Here is a 23,416-nt window from a genome sequence, read left to right as displayed (position 1 = left end):
AGTTTTCATTTCTGACTGTATGCTCATCGCGTCCTTTAATCTGTGTCATTCTGACAAACGAGACGGAGAGAAAGGGATGTGAATACTACATTACACATCATTTTGTTTAAAGGAAATAGTGTTCAATCACTATCGAGAATCTGGGAAGGTCATGTAGCGCCATCTGTTAGTTGAAGTAGGTACCTTAATAAATTATAGAAGCCTAGCTAAAAAAATAGTTCTACCAACAATGTATATACTATATTGTAGATCGGGATGGCCTAGCCGCCAGTTTTTCGAATACGAAATATTTATGACCTCTCTAGATCAATCTTTGTAAGTTAGTGTAGCTATCAAAACCTACTATCTGTATGTATTATGAATTGGTATGAACTCATGATATTATATGAATCTAACGAACGGTAGAAAAACTAGTCGGAAATTAGATATTGTCTGTGGACATAGTCCATCCGTATCCTGTGGTCCAGTATAATAAATATTAATACTCATATCTATTCTGTGGTTCCTTTTTGACAGGCGCCATTAATACTATTTTACAAAATATAAATAAAAAATTGTTTGTATTTGTGGTTTTGTATTTGTTGTAACTTAGTTCATAAAATCCAACAACAAAAAGAATCATGGCTGTGGTTGAAGATGAATCCAGGAATGCATCGGAAGAGGAAAATGAAATCGAAGTGGTTGTTGAGGAGGACGAAGGCGATCAAGATTCAGATGATTCGGAGGTCAAGAATCGTATTATTTCATCAATTTTGATCTTATATTGCTAATTTTTCCATACTTAAAAAGACATTTGATTTACTCTATTGAAAAACATGTTTTGTATTTATAATTTTATGTATGGAACAACTTGATTTTACGACGATAATAATTGTAGTTCCAATTTAAAATAGCTGCTTGTTTAACCAAGTATAAAAAATTATTAACAACTACTAAAAATATATCATTTCAGGATGACGATGACGATGAGGATGATAATGTGGCATTAGAAAAGAAAGTTGCAGATCTGGAAAGAAAATTTGAGGAAGGATTGTTTGAATATGAGGACCATATTAATTTAATTCAAGCATTATGGTGAGTGGATATAGGTAGCAAGCACACCTTATTCCCTGTAACATTAATGCTCAGGTTGGAATATTCCTATGGATTAAATGAGAATATTCACAAATCTGAATATTTTGTAATATTATTTTAATTTGTGGTTCAGCTTTTGAGTGTTATTTGAAATATTATTAATAATTAATACACTTTCACAGAATTTATCTAAACTCAAACTAGGCATAGCTTGTACTTTAGATGCCAGACAATAATATTATAATTCTTAGACAATATAAACATTTGTGACTAGAAAACAAACATATTATAATAACATCCTGTTGCCCAAGTATAATTATAAAATCATGATTTGTAATTTTGCCTGCTGACATTCAATAAAAATCAAAAATGTTCCAAGACAAGTGGTTATACCCATCTGTCTTACAAGAATGTTGATTTTTTAACTGTAAGTTTAGATATTTAATAACTATTTTTTGAGATTTTTCAGTTCAGTTAAAATCCAATTGTTTTGATTGAAACACTAAATAGACACGGCTCATTAAACAATTTGAATTATGCAATTTAAATATACAACCGTAAACATCTCATAAGCTTTTCTAGGTGGCTTACATTAATTACTGAAAGTTGGTTAAAGTTAGCTTGTATATTATTATATATCTTATATAATAAAAATGTTTTTAAGTTTTATTTTTTTATGATGTGATGTAGGGGTTTGTCAGAACTCGATCGCTGGCGGGCTGCTTTTGATAGACTCCAACAATTGACAATACTAAAACCTGAGCATTGGCTCCTGCGGATTCAAACGGAGGTGTCAATTGCACATTCTGAAGAATCCCGTCAACAAATTGTTGATCTATTTAAGTTGGCTACGCTTGATTGTTACTGTGAGTATACTTAGCTATGTTTTATATGAAAATGATGAAGGGTCAATATTTATATTTCACAAGATTGTCATAGATGTGGAATTTTTATATATTTTTAATTATATGAAAATAAAAACGATTCTACATTATCTAAATATATAAACTATTCACAAACAAACAAGAATATAGGCCAACTGATATAAGTGATCACCACCACATTTCTCCTCCAACATCAGAGATAAATTTGGCATTAAGTCAGAAAGTTTTGAGAAACTAATAAAAAAATTTTACCTGCTTCAAAAATACTCATGTGACATAATCTTTACACCAACCATTGAACACCGGTCATTATTTGCGGCTCCCAGCGTGCAATTTTGAACCCATGTGAAAGAGCATGCGAACATTCTTGTTTAGAATTGCAGAATTAATCTGAAGTTAGAATATAATATGTTGTAGTTTCTGTAGGAAATCTGCTAACACAGTTTCTTTGGTAACAGCTTTTGAACAACAATAATTCAATTTAGCATTCAACAATATGTGGAATGTTTTCCTTTACATTTTATAATTTATATTAATACTAATCGGTCAGGTTCTTGTACATACTTTACGCAAATTGTTCTGACTGGTAATTTTTTGTTTTTCAGCTATAGAGATATTAAGTGAATGGTGTTCATGGTCATTATCAGCTGGTGATGCAAATAGTGTTCGTAACCAGTTGGAGGAGATCTTGAAGAGAGCTGGCGCAGATCCATTGTCAGGCAAAGTGTTTTGGGATGCAAGGTTCGAAATGGAAAAAGCACATTTGGAATCAATGACGTGAGTCAACAACTAATTTGGCAATTTTATTGTTAATTGTCAAGTTAATATAATAATAATATAACTTGTACATCAATCTTTGTCTTTTATCACCGCTAGCTTTATTTCACCATCATCCATGATAAAGATAGGCTTGTGGCTGTAAATAATTAAATTTGCTGTTATTACTTAGGATTGCTTAAAAATCATTGATTTTTTTACAATGTGTGAAGTGAAGGTGATCCGGAATACAAAAACCAAAAGAAGAAGTTATTGTGGTGTCTTGAGGAAACAGTAACTCGGCCATTGTTGAGGGGAAATTTAGCTTGGCAACCATTGCAGGAATTGGCTCTGGAGCTGTACGACCAAGACTATGTTGATAAGGTATTTATTTATTATTTTACATAGCTGTTATAAAATTGTCAAGTGTCAGTCGGATTGTACAATTGGAATTCCATAGTAGAAGGCACTAGTAATCTACAGCCATTCAGCTGCCTTACTATTGCTCTTTATAAGATACAGCCTGCTGACAGATGGATTGATGGATGGACAGCAGAGTATTAGTAGCACTACTACTGTGAACGGGCATGAAACCCTAGATTTTTTTTATGGAATAGGAGGACAAGTGAGCATGCGGGTCACCTGGTGTTAAGTGATCACCGCCGCCTACGTTCTCTTGCAACACCAGAGGATTCAAAAGAGTGTTGCCGGTCTTGAAGGAAGGAGTACGTGCTTTTTTTGAAGGTACCCATGTAGTATCGGCCCGGAAACACCGCACAAGGAAGCTCATTCCAGTTTTGTAGTACGTGGAAGAAAGCTCCTTGAAAACCACACTGTGGAGGACGGCCACACATCCAGATGGTGGGGATGATATCCTAACTTGTGGCGTGTCGTGCGAAGGTGAAATTGATAGAAGCGACGTCTCTCCTCAACGCCAAGTGATCCAGCCGTTCACAGAGCACTGGGTCCCCGACAATTCGAGCTGCTCTGCGTTGCACGCGGTCAAATGGATCGAGTTGATTCTGTGGTGCGCCAGACCAGAGATGACAGCAATACTCCATGTGTGGCCGGACCTGCGCTCTACAAATAGAGCACTAGAATGTGGGCCGGCTTGAAGTATTGCCGTGCTCTATTGATGACGCCCAGCTTCTTCGAAGCCAATTTGGCTTTGCCCTCCAGATGGCCACGGAATTGGCAATCGCTCGAGATTCAGATTCCGATACTAGGCGGCTTTAAGGGAAGTGTTATCAAAGAGCGGTGATACGGCAAATGGGGTTTTTCAGTGGTAAATGCGCAAACTTGAGTCTTCTGGGGGTTAAATTGGACAAGGTTCAATTTACCCCATTCCGCGACCTTCTCGAGAGAGTACTCGATAGAAGACACAAGTTTCTCCCGGCACTGGTCGACGTTTTCCCGAGAGAGACCTGCATGGCCCATGTATACGGCATCACCAGTGATGTCGTTTGCATAGCAATGTATGTTGGAGGTGTCCAAAATATCATTGATATGCAGAAAATGAAGATGGTTAGAGAAGAGAAGAAGATGGTTACTCTTAAAAGAATGATTTGTTGTTGGCCTGTCGATCAGGGTCCTTTTTCTCATGGAGTAGTCAAGTTGTAATTAATATGTAATTCTTTCACCTGGGATCTCTGGAAATTATTCTTAACACTTTTTATGTAGAATATTCTAATGATATTAATCAATCAAGTGAAAATATGTTCTTGTTTAAGTAAAATTCTGTACAATCTTAATTTTAACTAAAATCAATGCCAGTGGGTTAGTTGTGCCTATTTCTGACACAAAATAGTATTGTGCAACCAGTTTGTTTTTCAGTTTAAAGAGTGCCATAGTAAATAGGGCAATTAAATTATATCTTAAGGTGGTGAATACAATCGGGTGCTGTTAAATATTGGGGAGTGGCACTGCATCATAGTAGGCAGGGTACCAGGTAAACATAAGTCTTGTGGCTTGTCACTTCTTAACATAAAAGAAATGAATATTAAGTTTATGTGAGTAAATTTATACTTTTAGATAAGAAAGCAACACGAAACAGCAATGGATTATATGCAAAAGATTACACCGTATGAAGACAAATTGTTAACAATTGAGTAAGTTTTTACATGCTGAGTATTGAATTATTATAATATATCTAAGTGTTAATGCCGTGTTTCTGTTTGTAGTGATGTTGAGGAGAAATGTAAAATATATCAGGAGTACATTGATGTTGTAAAGGACCTCTCGCAGCAGGAGAAGTATTCGGATTGTGATTGTCATGCGATACTCAGGGTGAGAAATCTTTATATGATGTTAGCCCTCTAGATAATTGTTAAAAAATTGTGTTATGTATGCCGCAATCACTCTACCATTTGGCGTTTGTGTATGATTTATAATGACTTTGTTATTAGAAAAATTGTCAAGACCAGCAAAACATTAATCTTAAGGTAAGTGATATTACCTGCCCATATGCATGACACATCCTGAGTGGCACTGGATCGTGATGCAGTTCCACTCAGGATTCTGGATTTTCTTCCCAAAATTCTGAGTGGCATGACATTTGCTGTATGGGACATTAAATGTTAAGTCTCATTAGCCCTGTAATTTTTATAGGTACAGAGACCTTCACTGAAACACAATTCAGTTCAAGCTAGACAAGGGTGCCATTGTAGTTCCCATCCAGCAAGCATCTAGTGCAAGAAAACTTCTTCCTTTAAAGATGTTGATTTCTGTATCATTGTTGAGATTGTTCAGAAACATCAGACATATTATATGTTTAGCATAGAAACATATGACTGCACCACTTATTCAAGGGTTCCATTTATAATGGTCTGACATATTTATTGGCTCCTCTCACTTTCCACCAACCCTATTATACTCTCTTACAAGGGTCTGCAACCATGAGTTGATCATGAAATATAGTCGGGTCAACTTTTACCTACACTCCATCCACATTATATTAATAAAGTCCAAACTCAAGCATGAACAGACTACTCAAATGGAACAGTGATTGGATTAAAATTATATTAGGACATCATGACCTCCATCATCAGGATGTGTAGCATTCATCCACAATGTGGTTTTCAAGGATCTTTCTACCACATACAACGAAGCTGTGGAAACCCCCTTGTGCGATGTTTCCAGGATGATACTTCATAGTTAAAAAGCCAGCAACGCTCATGTGATTAGTCTGGTGTTACAAATTAATGTGGGTGTTGGTGATCACTTAACATCAGGTGACAGGAACACTTGTTTGTCCTTCTCATCCATAAAAAAGAATTATATGATGTTTATGCATACATGACTACCAATATAGGTGAATGGCTAGTGACCCTGACTACTAAGCTGGAGGAATCCCGGTAGGTGCAATCATTTATATGATGAATATGGATGTTTATATCCGAGTACAGACTATGCCTAGTTTGGGGCAAGATAATTTGTGTAAGAGTGTGTCAATATTATTATTAGATATTATTATATATTATAATAGGGATTTAGTAACACATCTTAATTCAATATTAATTATGTGTATTACAGGTGCTGTATGACCGGGCAACAACAGACTGTCTCATTAGTGAGAAAGCGCACGATTTATTACAGTCGTTCGCGCGATACGTCCAACGAACTTCCTCCAGAGAAACTGTTGGCAGGATATTAAACGCATGTGTTCGTAGATGCTCCACAAAAGCGACATTTTGGGTCCTTAAAATGCAACAGACTGAGCATGAGGGAAAGGATTTTGATGAGGTACCTAATATAAGAAAATTTATCTAAATACCCAAAATACATAAATAAATACCCCCTAAAATACCCAATGTCCTAATAACCATTACATCATCCAAACAAGTGTTGTAATGTTGTACTGAATTTCATAACACTTCTTTGTTTTTTAATATGGCAAATAGTTTCAACAGACAGCCACATTCTTATTGCTCGGTGCGTGGTATCTGTATGATTTTCAAAAAAGGAACATTTTAATATACGCGCGTTCTACACTACCAGAAGGTCGCGCGCCGTAAAATAAAAGTAGATTATTCGAATCCCCGCCGTTGTTGCTTTGTTAACAAAAAATGAGTGATTCAAATTTTGACAGCACACTGCCAGATATTTGAACGCTGCAAAAGAACATAATATTAAAGTGAATTTTAATAATTTCACAATACAAAATGTAAATTACTACTAAAATAAATAATTATTTAATTAATACTTAGTTTATTTGTATATAATCAGTAATGGATGATATTAGGTTACTACTAGGACTAGCTGCTTTAATGTTAGCAGTAAGCTAACTGTTTCAGAACCTTTAAGGGGATTCATGTTCTGGGTGTAGATAAACCCACATTCGTGTTTTAATACCCCTTATTACACAACAGTTGCATAAATAACTATTACATCATCCAAACGAGTGTTGTAATGAAATTCATTACAACATTATATCATCCGTTTACATTACAACAGTCGTTTGGATGATGTAATGGTTACTAGGACTTTCTATTTTAATGTTAGCAGTAAGCTAACTGTTTCAGAATCTTTTATAGAGGGTTCATATATGTATAAAAGTCTTGTATGCAACTGTTGATAATTAGGTACTAAAACAATCATGTGATACTATAATCACATTCAATTATCACTCCCACATTCGCGTTTTAATACCCCTTATTACACAACAGTTTCATAAATAACTATTATTTCATTACACGTTATTTTGCGTGTATAAGTATATTTACTATATATATATATTACCCATTTTAACTTGTAGCTTCTATAACTGCCTTTGGGGTTAGACAGACCACTAGTTTCTATCTAATAACTGCCTTCTTAATAACTGCCGCTTCTTAATAACTGCCCCTTAAATGCTTATCTTAATATCCCCATTTCTACTCACCACATCTGTTTGATTATATTGTGTCTAATTCTTCTATTTAACGTTACCAAATATACCAATTAGATACTCCACATTCAGCCATTCCACGGAATATCGTGAATATAGGAATAATCATGTAGGTAAATGTATATTTATTTATATGGGATGTGATATAAATGTAAATTTTTATACAGTGAAAGTTTACACAGAGAAGTACAGAAAGGTATAAAGATTAATAATATATTTAAGTTTTACACGTACTGGGTAAAATGGGGTGATTAGGGACAATTAGAAACTTTAAAACCAATTATCAATATTTTTTTCTTGTTAGGACCTGATTATATTTTAATAGATTTTGTTCCGGCAGCTTATATTAAATTTTTTTGAACTTCATAGGTCATTGTGTTGATATTGTAAGCAATAACACAAACTCGTCGTAGATACTTGGTGTTGCTAGTGCGTAGAACAAAATATTACCCAATTTATTAAAATAAAAATTGTGCGTGACTTCATTGCCGTAAATTCTTACTAGTAAGGTTTCAATTAAATCTGTGTCGAGCGCGACGTCCCACCAAACAAATGTTATATCCGTAAAAATGAGGATAGGGGACTTCTGCCTCAATTTAAATATTTAAAATCAATTTATTAACAATCAACTAAATATTTCGAAAAGTTTCGCTCACAATTTTGATGTCCCGTGTCACCCCGCAAGCCCCTAACACCCCATTCTACGGTAAATTACGTTTTTTATTATTTGCAACTTCTATTGTTTCATTATTCAAGACATTTTTTTGCATATATTTTATTTTGTCTATAATAAGTTATATTGTAGGTAAAAACAATATTCGAAAAGGCACTATCGAAAGGAATGGAGACATATAAAGATGCTGAGTCACTTTGGCTGGGATACTTAGAGTTCACAAGACGACGGACTGCCTTCGATAATGAACCGGATGTAGAGAGACTTCGAAAAACTTTCAGACTTGCTTGGGACTCCCTCGCAGAGGTAAGGCTTGTTGTTTTTGGACTATGTGAGCAGTAGTAAACCAATCTTATGTCATAGTACGCTAAACATTTACATGTGCCATGAATTAAGTAAAAAATTAAGTAAATGATCTAAAAACATTTACGCAAGTTTTTGTAGTACACACCCAACACAAGCAACCACAATTATTTACACACATACATACAAACATAGAAGAAAAGAGATCAAAGAGGCAGTTGTTCTTAATATAGCTTATTATCATTTAACATAGCTAAATGAGTAATTTATTATGATTTATATTATGATTATCTTATGATTTATATATTTTATTTAAAAGTCTTAAAAGTTTCTCATTTCCAACTGAATAATGATAATACGTAATCACAATTTGAAGTTAAGTCGCTAGAACATAATTTACTATCATGTATTTTGTAGCTCAATCACATCTCTTTATATTGTACAACGTAAATATTTATAAACACTTGCATTTGACCAATAGGCATGGGGAGAAGAATCAAATGATTGTGAAGTTCCACTGTTTTGGGCCCGCCTTGAATACAAAAGAATGAAGGATCCCAAACAAGGGAAGGAGATATTCGAAGAAATATTTAGTAAGCACACATTCTTTAGTTAATTTAAAGTGTTGTTAAAAATACTTAGTCAAATCTATTTTTAGAGTATGGCGAAAATAAAACTCTGTCGAAGTATTGGGAGGCGTTGATAAACTTGGAGAGTAGCCGGGAGCCTCCGGCGAACGAGAGGCGACTGCGGGAGTTGCACCGGCGAGCGCTGCGGAGTGTGCGAGACTACCCGCCCGCACTCGCGGCGCTCTGGACCAACTACGAGCGGGACTACGGCGAGCTGACCAGCGCGCTCGAATGTACCCACTTGTGTCAGGTGAGGTCATTGATGGTGCCAGGGGACGACTGCGGGAGCTGCACCGGCGAGCGTGCGAGACTACCCGCCCGCACTCGCGGCGCTCTGGACCAACTACGAGCGGGACTACGGCGAGCTGACCACCGCGCTCGAATGTACCCACTTGTGTCAGGTGAGGTCATTGATGGTGCCAGGGGACGACTGCGGGAGCTGCACCGGCGAGCGTGCGAGACTACCCGCCCGCACTCGCGGCGCTCTGGACCAACTACGAGCGGGACTACGGCGAGCTGACCACCGCGCTCGAATGTACCCACTTGTGTCAGGTGAGGTCATTGATGGTGCCAGGGGACGACTGCGGGAGCTGCACCGGCGAGCGTGCGAGACTACCCGCCCGCACTCGCGGCGCTCTGGACCAACTACGAGCGGGACTACGGCGAGCTGACCACCGCGCTCGAATGTACCCACTTGTGTCAGGTGAGGTCATTGATGGTGCCAGGGGACGACTGCGGGAGCTGCACCGGCGAGCGTGCGAGACTACCCGCCCGCACTCGCGGCGCTCTGGACCAACTACGAGCGGGACTACGGCGAGCTGACCACCGCGCTCGAATGTACCCACTTGTGTCAGGTGAGGTCATTGATGGTGCCAGGGGACGACTGCGGGAGCTGCACCGGCGAGCGTGCGAGACTACCCGCCCGCACTCGCGGCGCTCTGGACCAACTACGAGCGGGACTACGGCGAGCTGACCACCGCGCTCGAATGTACCCACTTGTGTCAGGTGAGGTCATTGATGGTGCCAGGGGACGACTGCGGGAGCTGCACCGGCGAGCGTGCGAGACTACCCGCCCGCACTCGCGGCGCTCTGGACCAACTACGAGCGGGACTACGGCGAGCTGACCACCGCGCTCGAATGTACCCACTTGTGTCAGGTGAGGTCATTGATGGTGCCAGGGGACGACTGCGGGAGCTGCACCGGCGAGCGTGCGAGACTACCCGCCCGCACTCGCGGCGCTCTGGACCAACTACGAGCGGGACTACGGCGAGCTGACCACCGCGCTCGAATGTACCCACTTGTGTCAGGTGAGGTCATTGATGGTGCCAGGGGACGACTGCGGGAGCTGCACCGGCGAGCGTGCGAGACTACCCGCCCGCACTCGCGGCGCTCTGGACCAACTACGAGCGGGACTACGGCGAGCTGACCACCGCGCTCGAATGTACCCACTTGTGTCAGGTGAGGTCATTGATGGTGCCAGGGGACGACTGCGGGAGCTGCACCGGCGAGCGTGCGAGACTACCCGCCCGCACTCGCGGCGCTCTGGACCAACTACGAGCGGGACTACGGCGAGCTGACCACCGCGCTCGAATGTACCCACTTGTGTCAGGTGAGGTCATTGATGGTGCCAGGGGACGACTGCGGGAGCTGCACCGGCGAGCGTGCGAGACTACCCGCCCGCACTCGCGGCGCTCTGGACCAACTACGAGCGGGACTACGGCGAGCTGACCACCGCGCTCGAATGTACCCACTTGTGTCAGGTGAGGTCATTGATGGTGCCAGGGGACGACTGCGGGAGCTGCACCGGCGAGCGTGCGAGACTACCCACCCGCACTCGCGGCGCTCTGGACCAACTACGAGCGGGACTACGGCGAGCTGACCACCGCGCTCGAATGTACCCACTTGTGTCAGGTGAGGTCATTGATGGTGCCAGGGGACCACTGCGGGAGCTGCACCGGCGAGCGTGCGAGACTACCCGCCCGCACTCGCGGCGCTCTGGACCAACTACGAGCGGGACTACGGCGAGCTGACCACCGCGCTCGAATGTACCCACTTGTGTCAGGTGAGGTCATTGATGGTGCCAGGGGACGACTGCGGTAGCTGCACCGGCGAGCGTGCGAGACTACCCGCCCGCACTCGCGGCGCTCTGGACCAACTACGAGCGGGACTACGGCGAGCTGACCACCGCGCTCGAATGTACCCACTTGTGTCAGGTGAGGTCATTGATGGTGCCAGGGGACGACTGCGGGAGCTGCACCGGCGAGCGTGCGAGACTACCCGCCCGCACTCGCGGCGCTCTGGACCAACTACGAGCGGGACTACGGCGAGCTGACCACCGCGCTCGAATGTACCCACTTGTGTCAGGTGAGGTCATTGATGGTGCCAGGGGACGACTGCGGGAGCTGCACCGGCGAGCGTGCGAGACTACCCGCCCGCACTCGCGGCGCTCTGGACCAACTACGAGCGGGACTACGGCGAGCTGACCACCGCGCTCGAATGTACCCACTTGTGTCAGGTGAGGTCATTGATGGTGCCAGGGGACCACTGCGGGAGCTGCACCGGCGAGCGTGCGAGACTACCCGCCCGCACTCGCGGCGCTCTGGACCAACTACGAGCGGGACTACGGCGAGCTGAGCACCGCGCTCGAATGTACCCACTTGTGTCAGGTGAGGTCATTGATGGTGCCAGGGGACGACTGCGGGAGCTGCACCGGCGAGCGTGCAAGACTACCCGCCCGCACTCGCGGCGCTCTGGACCAACTACGAGCGGGACTACGGCGAGCTGACCACCGCGCTCGAATGTACCCACTTGTGTCAGGTGAGGTCATTGATGGTGCCAGGGGACCACTGCGGGAGCTGCACCGGCGAGCGTGCGAGACTACCCGCCCGCACTCGCGGCGCGCTGGACCAACTACGAGCGGGACTACGGCGAGCTGCCCACCGCGCTCGAATGTACCCACTTGTGTCAGGTGAGGTCATTGATGGTGCCAGGGGACGACTGCGGGAGCTGCACCGGCGAGCGTGCGAGACTACCCGCCCGCACTCGCGGCGCTCTGGACCAACTACGAGCGGGACTACGGCGAGCTGACCACCGCGCTCGAATGTACCCACTTGTGTCAGGTGAGGTCATTGATGGTGCCAGGGGACGACTGCGGGAGCTGCACCGGCGAGCGTGCGAGACTACCCACCCGCACTCGCGGCGCTCTGGACCAACTACGAGCGGGACTACGGCGAGCTGACCACCGCGCTCGAATGTACCCACTTGTGTCAGGTGAGGTCATTGATGGTGCCAGGGGACGACTGCGGGAGCTGCACCGGCGAGCGTGCGAGACTACCCGCCCGCACTCGCGGCGCTCTGGACCAACTACGAGCGGGACTATGGCGAGCTGACCACCGCGCTCGAATGTACCCACTTGTGTCAGGTGAGGTCATTGATGGTGCCAGGGGACGACTGCGGGAGCTGCACCGGCGAGCGTGCGAGACTACCCGCCCGCACTCGCGGCGCTCTGGACCAACTACGAGCGGGACTACGGCGAGCTGACCACCGCGCTCGAATGTACCCACTTGTGTCAGGTGAGGTCATTGATGGTGCCAGGGGACGACTGCGGGAGCTGCACCGGCGAGCGTGCGAGACTACCCGCCCGCACTCGCGGCGCTCTGGACCAACTACGAGCGGGACTACGGCGAGCTTCGAATGTACCCACTTGTGTCAGGTGAGGTCATTGATGGTGCCAGGGGACGACTGCGGGAGCTGCATCGGCGAGCGTGCGAGACTACCCGCCCGCACTCGCGGCGCTCTGGACCAACTACGAGCGGGACTACGGCGAGCTGACCACCGCGCTCGAATGTACCCACTTGTGTCAGGTGAGGTCATTGATGGTGCCAGGGGACGACTGCGGGAGCTGCACCGGCGAGCGTGCGAGACTACCCGCCCGCACTCGCGGCGCTCTGGACCAACTACGAGCGGGACTACGGCGAGCTGACCACCGCGCTCGAATGTACCCACTTGTGTCAGGTGAGGTCATTGATGGTGCCAGGGGACGACTGCGGGAGCTGCACCGGCGAGCGTGCGAGACTACCCGCCCGCACTCGCGGCGCTCTGGACCAACTACGAGCGGGACTACGGCGAGCTGACCACCGCGCTCGAATGTACCCACTTGTGTCAGGTGAGGTCATTGATGGTGCCAGGGGACGACTGCGGGAGCTGCACCGGCGAGCGTGCGAGACTACCCGCCCGCACTCGCGGCGCTCTGGACCAACTACGAGCGGGACTACGGCGAGCTGACCACCGCGCTCGAATGTACCCACTTGTGTCAGGTGAGGTCATTGATGGTGCCAGGGGACGACTGCGGGAGCTGCACCGGCGAGCGTGCGAGACTACCCGCCCGCACTCGCGGCGCTCTGGACCAACTACGAGCGGGACTACGGCGAGCTGACCACCGCGCTCGAATGTACCCACTTGTGTCAGGTGAGGTCATTGATGGTGCCAGGGGACGACTGCGGGAGCTGCACCGGCGAGCGTGCGAGACTACCCGCCCGCACTCGCGGCGCTCTGGACCAACTACGAGCGGGACTACGGCGAGCTGACCACCGCGCTCGAATGTACCCACTTGTGTCAGGTGAGGTCATTGATGGTGCCAGGGGACGACTGCGGGAGCTGCACCGGCGAGCGTGCGAGACTACCCGCCCGCACTCGCGGCGCTCTGGACCAACTACGAGCGGGACTACGGCGAGCTGACCACCGCGCTCGAATGTACCCACTTGTGTCAGGTGAGGTCATTGATGGTGCCAGGGGACGACTGCGGGAGCTGCACCGGCGAGCGTGCGAGACTACCCGCCCGCACTCGCGGCGCTCTGGACCAACTACGAGCGGGACTACGGCGAGCTGACCACCGCGCTCGAATGTACCCACTTGTGTCAGGTGAGGTCATTGATGGTGCCAGGGGACGACTGCGGGAGCTGCACCGGCGAGCGTGCGAGACTACCCGCCCGCACTCGCGGCGCTCTGGACCAACTACGAGCGGGACTACGGCGAGCTGACCACCGCGCTCGAATGTACCCACTTGTGTCAGGTGAGGTCATTGATGGTGCCAGGGGACGACTGCGGGAGCTGCACCGGCGAGCGTGCGAGACTACCCGCCCGCACTCGCGGCGCTCTGGACCAACTACGAGCGGGACTACGGCGAGCTGACCACCGCGCTCGAATGTACCCACTTGTGTCAGGTGAGGTCATTGATGGTGCCAGGGGACGACTGCGGGAGCTGCACCGGCGAGCGTGCGAGACTACCCGCCCGCACTCGCGGCGCTCTGGACCAACTACGAGCGGGACTACGGCGAGCTGACCACCGCGCTCGAATGTACCCACTTGTGTCAGGTGAGGTCATTGATGGTGCCAGGGGACCACTGCGGGAGCTGCACCGTAAGGACGTAATTCGTCACGGGCCTGGCAAATTGAGGCCCTGCGTCACAGCCGTGATTGATGATAGTGATAAGGACATTTTTTCACAAAAATATACATCTTCCTCATAATAACAAAAGAATACATCTTCCTCATAATATAATATACATATATATATACATTTTCGTAATAATAACATAGATTGAAAACATAATATTTTTACACAGGCCAAAGTTAAAGAGTGGCGCGAAAACTATCAGGCAATGAAAGACAAAATGACAGGTCAGAAGCAGAAAAATAAAAAAGGCAAAATGGATCAGAAGAGGAGAGAAAAAGAGCTTAAAGCAAATAAAGGGAAAAGGAAAAGTGACAGTGCTATTGATGGTGCAGAGGTGAAGAGGAAGAGGGACAAAGATACCGAAATGGATGTGGAACACAAGCACCATGATAGTGACAGTGGTCTGAAGAGACCTCACGATGAAGCTGACAATGGTAAAAACATTATACAAGTTTGTTCGAAGTTACTCCAATGAACACCGTTTTAATGTTCCCATAATAATATGTCAACATCTTATGAAACTAGGAGAAAAAATCGATCATTCCCGGTTTATTTAATGAACCCTTTATAATGAACTCATATAAACAAAACCGCATAATAGTCGTTGTGTTGTATAAAAAAAGTGTTTAAAAATGACAACATTGATAATTCTTTGAAATTGATGTTATGACCTAGAAATTTCAGTTGGTACCCTATAGAGTTTGATTGACTTGATTGTTAACATACTGCGATTTGATATTTTGTAAGTTTATCTTTTTTATAATATTCAAAGCACCACAGAGGAATTTGGTGTTAATGTCTATGTAACTTCTACATATTCCTGAGAAACAAGGATGGACAAACAGACAACAGAGTGATCGTAGAAGGGTTCCCATTAATAAAATAAATAAATACTTTTTCTTTTAGCCGTACAGAACACTTATTAATAGATACACGTTGCTCTTATTCAGTTTTTTATACGCCTTCTATTAGCTTCACTTGTATGTATTGTTACATGTTAGGGTTCGAAGGATTTGGAGAGAAAGACCTGCGGAGTCTTTTGAAGACTATTCACTAGCGCTAGGTCCAACATAAAGCACTAGGTCCAAACACTAAGCCCTAACGATGTCCTAGGTCGTAGCCAAGCCGTAGGTTTCACTGGTATCACTCTAGATTACTAGTGTTCACTTCGTAGTCGCCTCGAAGGTAGCTCAAACTGATCTGAACTGGCTTGCCTCCCTGCGGCTATTTATATGGGCCGAGACGAGTCCCAGACCATTCCAGAAGTTTCTTTCTAGAACGTACCTGAGTCGCGCGAATGTGATCGACCGGCTTTAATGATTCTAGAAAGTTCGTGCATATACCCGGTTTTCGAGACTATACTATATAGTTCCACAGTAGTTCCTTTAACGCCATCTAGTATTGAGTAGGGGCTTTCATGTTGTCTTTGATCTTTGAGTGGATCTTTTACTGGTTTGTGTGCACGTAACAGTATGTTTGTTTGTAACCGACTCATTTGGGTGTGATTTTGACCCAATTTTAACGGCCAGATTTCGTCCAAACTTCGTAGATATATCGATAACCGATGACAATACATTAATGTGATAAAATAATTTATTTTATTTTGCATCTTTGTAATAAAGATAACTCTTTCACCAGACGGTGTGGATCATAAACGACAGCGCACAGACATTGATCCGAGCGCTCGCCGACTCGCCACTCGAGAGGAATGCACACTCTTTGTCAGCAATCTAGATTTCAAGTAAGTATGACACGTTATTTTTTTTTTATATCATTCAAATCGGTCCAGCGGTTTAGTAGGAGCTAACTGTCAACACACGTACAGAAGAATCATATATATATATATAAAGATGAGGAACATATAAATTTTATTCACCCAATCATGTCAAAATTAACCGCAACTACACTGTTTCTCTGACTTCACCCATAATGCTAGGTTTAAAAAGCTTTCATTTATGACTCGTGTAGTCTGCTTTCATTCCTCATACCATGCTCGAAAACTCTGAACTACAAAAAATGAGGACTTGATTTTTTTTTATGAAAATAAGGGAGGAGACGCTCAGCTAATGGTAATTGATATGCCCTGCCCATTACAACGCAGTGCCACTCAGGATTCTTGTCTGACCCCGAAAATTCTGAGTAGCACTACAATTGCGCTTGTCACCTTGAGACAAGATGTTAAGTCTCATTTGCCCAGTAATTTCACTACAGCTACAGCGCCCTTCAGACCGAAACACAATAATGCTTACACATTACTGCTTCACGGCAGAAATACGGTACCCATAATGAACCAGTTGTTGGCTAGGCACACACTGGTCGTCGGGCTTATTAAATTTAAAATGTTAATTACAGAGTGGACGAAAAATGCTTGAGAGAGAAACTATCAGAGTTTGGAAAAATTGTATCGCTGAGAGTAAGGGCCGGCGTCAAGGCATTCGGTGGATCAATTTGCTACTGCCAATATGACGTCCCTGTAAGTGTGTTGAAATGAAATGAAATTTTATTTGCAAGAAACATTAAAAGGCATAAAAGGCATTTATTTTCTCAAAATTGATTCCTTTAGAATTCTTTTTGATGTCATTTCTTATACTACTAGATACTACTACCGCTTCGGAAACAAATGGCGCTCTGAGAGAGAAGAAGCGGCGCAAGAAACTCTCCCAGCATTCTTTTTTTTGCGCTCTTTTCAATAAAAATATACAATATTGTACAGTCATTTCTATCGCTATAAAATAATCACAATCTAGTCCCAGGCTGTCCGATCATTTAGATATTCAGCAGTGGAGTAATAGGATTTACGACAGAGCCATTTTTTTTATAAAACATTTAAATTTATTTATAGATGCCTGAACAGTGGCTGGGACTTTATTGTAGAAGTGTATACATTTACCCTTAAAGCTATTATGTACCTTATGAAGCCTACTAGAATTAGTTACAAGCAATCCCTTATTTCTAGTGTTATAATAATGAAAATCACTATCATATTGTACTTAGATGTTAACATAATATTATTGATAATCCAATATGTTTCGTCAATTGACATGCAAAGTATGTTATAATATATTGTAATAGAAATGATTTGTAAAATTAAATTGAAAATAAGAATCTGTAATACTTTGAAAAGAGGAACCTTAGAGTTTCTTGTTCGTTCTTATCTAAGGATATCTGCCTTCCGAACGTGCTGTAGGAAAAAAATTACATATTTCAATTAGTGTAATGCAATTTACCTACGATATAAATAGTAGATTGTTGTTGAAAGAATCAATACCCGAGGTACCTATTTAGACGCCCGAGCGTAGCAAGCGCGGCTATAGTCCGAGTAGGAATTGATTCTTTTACCCGTGTTAAGCACTTTACTTTTCATTTGGAATATGAGGAAGATAAAAGTAGTTGTTTATCTAAACTATTTATTGATAATATATAATAATATTAGTAGTACCTATTTAAAATTAGTTGTCAAATTAGGACAATTTATGTCGACTTTTTAAATTTTAAATATGGAATTCACCTCGTAATTGTTGCGGCTATTCCGCTCCAAGAAGATTACGCTATGTTAACACTGGCTGTTTAGAAAGTCACATGACCGCAGCATTTTTTTTAATTAGTTTGTTTTTACATAAAACTCTTCACAGCTGACAACAGTTCCATTTTCAAAGTTCATTCCGGCCCTTAGGTTGGAAGTAATTTGTATGAGTTTTTCCCTCTCTATGCGGGGAAGCAGCATTTTCCACCCGATAATCAGATCAAGACAACATTACTTCCCGAATGTGAGAAATGAAAAATATTTTTGTTTGTTTGCTGTTTATAAAGTTGTTATCTCTTATATTGTGTGTATGTTTGAAAACTGACTTTATTAATTGACAATTATCATTTAATGGATGTGACCATTTAGCTACATCGAAGTTGGGAAGAAGTGGTGAGAATATCTAGATATCGAGGGACTTAGTTTTCCTTCTTTGGCGTTATGTAGAAACACTTCCTTATTATGGACCTTCTGCTAAATCTATGATGGGAAGTATTCGTAGAGCTATGTGACCTTATTCCTGCCTTTCCATACTACATATTGACAATCTTGACGAGTTTGTTAATCCCCAGTGCGATGACGCATCGACGATGATGATCAGGGAGGCCATCTGCAGGTTCCTTCTATTAAAAAGATTGGAAGGAAATAGAGAAGTGAACAGTGGGCTCTGTAGGTCCCATTATCTCTACACACTTCTATGAGAGAGTCATATAATGCATATCAGTCGTTTTAGAACTACTATATAATATATAGGAGCATTGACTAAATAATATGTTGTTGGGTAGGTATTCCTACCTGCATAATAAGAACAGCTATTATTATCTATAGCTTACTCTACTCAACTTAGAGTGGTGAGCCAGTGTATGGATGAACAAAGGATAAAAATTACCAAAAAATATTTTGCTCTGAAATTGCTTATTTGTGCACTATATAGGCTGCACATAATCGATTTTTGTGCACAAGTGCAACAACGTATCTACTCATAAATGTATCTATATTTAGGCAAAGAAAATGAGCCATACAGCCAAACACAATAAAAAGATCAGAGATAGAATTTGTTATTTTTTAATATTTACTTTAATTTATTTGCCTCGTGTGTTTTTAAGACATAAAATATATTAAAATTTAAATTAAAATACGGTAGGTTATTTAATGAATTAATATATAAAATATATATTATATTACCAAATTAATTAAATAGTAGGCTGTATAGGTCTGGAGCCCAAGCCTAATATAAATGTCGTAAGATTAAAAAAAGCGGCGGGAAACTTCTTGTTTTTTCGTGCGTTTATTAATTTCTTTAAATTTGCTAAAATTGTTAAAAATGTCCATGTTATACTACTATTTTATTTCCTCGCAATCGAAATGAAAAGCAGAGTTTATAACACGTCCACAAAACCTTTTTATCCTCGACATTACTATCAGCCCTGGCCTTCAGCTCGGGCTGCTAAAAGTCTCGGTTAAAAATGGTTCGTTTTGAGCACTCGTTGTAAAATATAATATAATAACATTGACGAAATGATCCTAGTCGTAGCATATTACAAAACCACTAAGGCATAGTGAAATGCGATAAAGATCCGTGTAAAAAGACTTCACCTTAAGATGGACTGTCTTATATTCCTGTAGTTATATTTGAACATAACAGTTGAATTATATCTTTTGATTGGGCAGCAAGCAGTAGAAGCGGCACTCAAACACGACAGGGCCCCGCTGAACGGCAGGCCGATGTTCTTGTCCCGATATTCAGCCACGAAACACAGCCAGTCGTTCAAGTACTCCACGGAGACCGAGAACAATAAGTTGTTTGTGAAGAACCTGCCCTACTCGCACTGCACCAAGGAGGCGCTCACCGAGATATTTGACAAGTACGGCGCGCTGAAGGACGTCAGAGTTGTCACCTTTAAGTGAGTGCAAGTAATAGTAGTTGAAATGGATATTCATAATATTTGGTCATTTAATTATCTGCCTGGATACCAGATTTAGAAATACAGCAATTAACACAAAATAAATCTAAACAATTTGTTATGTTTTTAAAGTGATACTACTGGGATTAATTATGCAAATAAAACTGATAACAAAATTTTATGAACGATGCGGGACTCGAACCCATGACCTCTCGCGTTCCGTGCGAGCGCTCGTTCCAACTGAGCCAACCGTTCGAGTGGCGTATCGATAATAAAATCGTGTATGTTTTGTTTAACTCTCAGGTTGTGGCTTCATCTACAGGATCTACTTTACAGTTTATAACCTGCTTAACCCCAATATTTTCATATGAGGAAATTGACTTGAGGTGTCGCTTTTGCAAATCTAAACAATTTGTTATGTTTTTAAAGTCACTCACTTCTGGGATTAATTACACAAATAAAACTGAAAACAAAATTTTATGAACGATGCGGGACCCGCGACCTTTCGTATTCGAGTCTGGGGGCCTACTCCTAAAATCGATATTAGATATATCGTGGCATTAGTCGTGTCGAATCCTACTCTTAGTTACATCGTATTCAATGTCGAAACGATGATTGAACGAACGAAACATTTTTCGATATCATCGCTCCTAACTCTACTCTTTGTTGAAAATGTCAGAGACCAATATTCAAATTTGACAATTTATCAAACGTCACATTTACGATAATCTCAACGACACCTTCTAGGCTGTCGTTGCTGTTATCGTTTCAAGTTGTATAGATTTATTTGCCATACAGTACACATACTTAATAAATATTACTAAAATAATTATATTTGATTTACTACTTAACAGGATTTTTTTACTACCAAGTAATTTAAGTCATTTTGTTGATCGTTTATGCGTAGAAAGTAATGCAAATGGCCGCCTGAGAAATAGGAAGTCCACGAGACAAAAAAAAGTAACTCGACCCGAGTTACTTTTTTTTACATTTAATTATCCGCAAGTTTTTTATTATTTATTCAATTTAAAGTGGTCATATTATATTCATTACATAATTTTAGAATATTTATATTTTGTGTAAATGATAGCAAATTAGTGGCGCAGAGTCTGGGGTGGTCCTTAGCGCCTAAACTATGTTTTCACTTTGACACTTAAGATCGACATACCACAGATAATATTTAGGTTTGTCAATTCTGCGAGTAGACCTAGACCGGAATATCGACACGACAGTGGTTCATCATTATACTACTATTTTAAATATTACATGAAAGACCGCATTACTCTATTTGCCCATTTGTAAGTTTGATTAAAAATTTTCAGAGATGGCAAACCAAAGGGTCTAGCGTACATTGAGTACGAAGACGAGCAGTCCGCGTCGCAGGCTCTGGAGAAGTCGAATGGTCTGATGGTGGGAGAGCGGAAGATTGACGTGGCCATCAGCGCGCCACCCAGGAAGGATGGCGACAAGGTGGCGCTCGGGCAGCCCAAACGTGACGCCGGCGGGGGAATGTGAGTCAAACGCAGTAACAGAACGTTTGACCTATTTTGCCTAGCGATTAAAGCTGTTAAATATAAAATATTTTTTAATAGAGTTGTTTCCGCCTTATATTCCGGCAATAGATTAAAATTTAGTTTTGGTATCTGTATTATGTAAGATTATGTCACCTTTATCCCTCCGGCATTGCTTGCGTATCATCATAATCATAATCACCAGCCGGAAGACGTCCACTGCTGGACAAATGCGTTCCCAAAGATCTCCACGACGATTGGTACTGCGCTGCCCTCTCCCAACGTACATCCGACGATCTTGACCAGATCGTCCGTCTATCTTGTGCCTACCAACACTGCGACTTCCGGTACATGGTCGCCATTCTAGTACTTTTCTGCCCCACTGGACATCCGTCCATCGAACTATTTGCCCTGGCCAATGCCACTTCAGTTTCGCAATCATTTGTGCTATGTCGGGGAGTTTGGTTCTCCTACGGATCTCCTTATTTCTGTTTCTTTTTCTTTGATTGCGACAATGAGCTGGATTTCTCATCAGGCCAGGGAGTACTGCAAGTAAATTAGTAGAGATGGACAATGGAAATGGATGTTTGTTTCTCTTATCTGATGCCTGGATCTCTACAAATAGCGCTGATCAGTTGTGTCATAACGCACGTTCAAACCTGATTAATAATCGTCTTCGTTGCAGTTATTAAGACAGACCTTCTAGAACGATTCTGGTGCGTTCCCTTTTAACTAACTCAACCGATTTTGTACAGCGCTACACGATTTGCCCCTAACGCTTAAAAACTTTAAATACCAATGAATAACCACGTGCTATTCGAGTTGTACTTGTGAAGCTTGCGAAGTTGCGGAGCTGTGGAATGTGTTCCAGCCGCAACTATACGTCTGTAACATTAAACTGATGACTGGGCTTTCGAGTAAACGGATGCGCGATTGGCGATTGAACGATATAACAAATGTGAGCTGCGTTTGCATAGTTTTTGGTTAGGTTTTGAAAAATTCCGCATTACCGCGTGCATAAAAATAAGAGATATATCGAAAGAATGTATTTGATTTTTTTTTCAGGAGACGAACACAGCTAAGCAGTTTCATCCCGAGCGTTTTACAAAAGCCATCGACAAGCGCCAACGGACAGACGAACGGACAAGAAAAAAGACCACTCAGCAACAGTGACTTTCGGAGTTTGCTGCTCAAAAACTGAAAAAATGTTTAACAGAGAAGGAATTCTGGGTAATCTTAAACGTTAGTGGTATATTTTATTATAAAAGATATATTTGGAGTCTTACGGGGATTTTGCAATGATTGCGCAATATTCGAATAGTTGAAGACATTTCATTCACCAAGTAGTTTAGTTACAGGTCGTTAAAGAATAGTCTTCTGCGTCTTATTAAATAATGTTACTTTCTTATCAATGTTTCGTATAGGTGAGTGCTTAGTATCGATCAATGCCCACAACTGCAAGTGTGAGAAAACCGACTCTCGTGAAATCCCTACGTGAGCGTTCCATATTTTAGGGAAATTCTTGGAAATTTTATTTAGCATTACTGTCTCTAATCTGTTATCCTGGCGGGCACATCTAGATTCGCGGATGTATCTGATAGTAAATTATAAAAGTGTTTGGTTCCAGCTATCTTCATGCATGTATGTAATATGTATCATATTATTTATACTCCGGGTTGGAGACATAGGTACTTTTTAACATATAAATTTTATTTTTTACGTAATATATGTTTATAAGATCCGCTTGCATCAACTCCTTAATATAAGTCCTCACTTTTCAGCTCTTATAAGTTGCCCGTTTTCAGTACACCTCCGATCT

General features: G+C 42.6%; 1 protein-coding gene across 1 annotated transcript; it reads left to right on the top strand.

The window, feature by feature from the left end:
• Positions 1-511: 511 nt before the first annotated feature.
• On the top strand, positions 512-23,416 carry LOC126974172 (squamous cell carcinoma antigen recognized by T-cells 3-like). Its single transcript, XM_050821610.1, has 17 exons — positions 512-725; positions 953-1,074; positions 1,765-1,940; positions 2,564-2,735; positions 2,948-3,098; positions 4,746-4,822; positions 4,895-5,000; positions 6,246-6,455; positions 8,405-8,578; positions 9,057-9,168; positions 9,234-9,454; positions 14,829-15,093; positions 16,298-16,400; positions 17,012-17,132; positions 19,854-20,086; positions 21,409-21,597; positions 22,663-23,416. Exons 1-17 carry the CDS (start codon positions 621-623, stop codon positions 22,796-22,798), a joined length of 2,673 nt encoding a protein of 890 aa, XP_050677567.1. The 5' UTR covers positions 512-620; the 3' UTR covers positions 22,799-23,416.

Source organism: Leptidea sinapis, chromosome 31, assembly GCF_905404315.1.
Source record: "Leptidea sinapis chromosome 31, ilLepSina1.1, whole genome shotgun sequence".
NCBI lineage: Eukaryota > Metazoa > Arthropoda > Insecta > Lepidoptera > Pieridae > Leptidea > Leptidea sinapis.
This window is presented reverse-complemented; position numbering and strand designations above follow the sequence as displayed.

What these genes read in the sequence shown, in the direction of transcription:
- LOC126974172 (XM_050821610.1), top strand. Translation starts at nt 621, where the DNA reads ATGGCTGTGGTTGAAGATGAATCCAGGAATGCATCGGAAGAGGAAAAT. An exon ending in AAGATTCAGATGATTCGGAG is followed by an intron (nt 726 to 952) that starts GTCAAGAATCGT and finishes ATATCATTTCAG; the next exon opens with GATGACGATGACGATGAGGA. An exon ending in GACAAATTGTTAACAATTGA is followed by an intron (nt 4,823 to 4,894) that starts GTAAGTTTTTAC and finishes TTCTGTTTGTAG; the next exon opens with TGATGTTGAGGAGAAATGTA.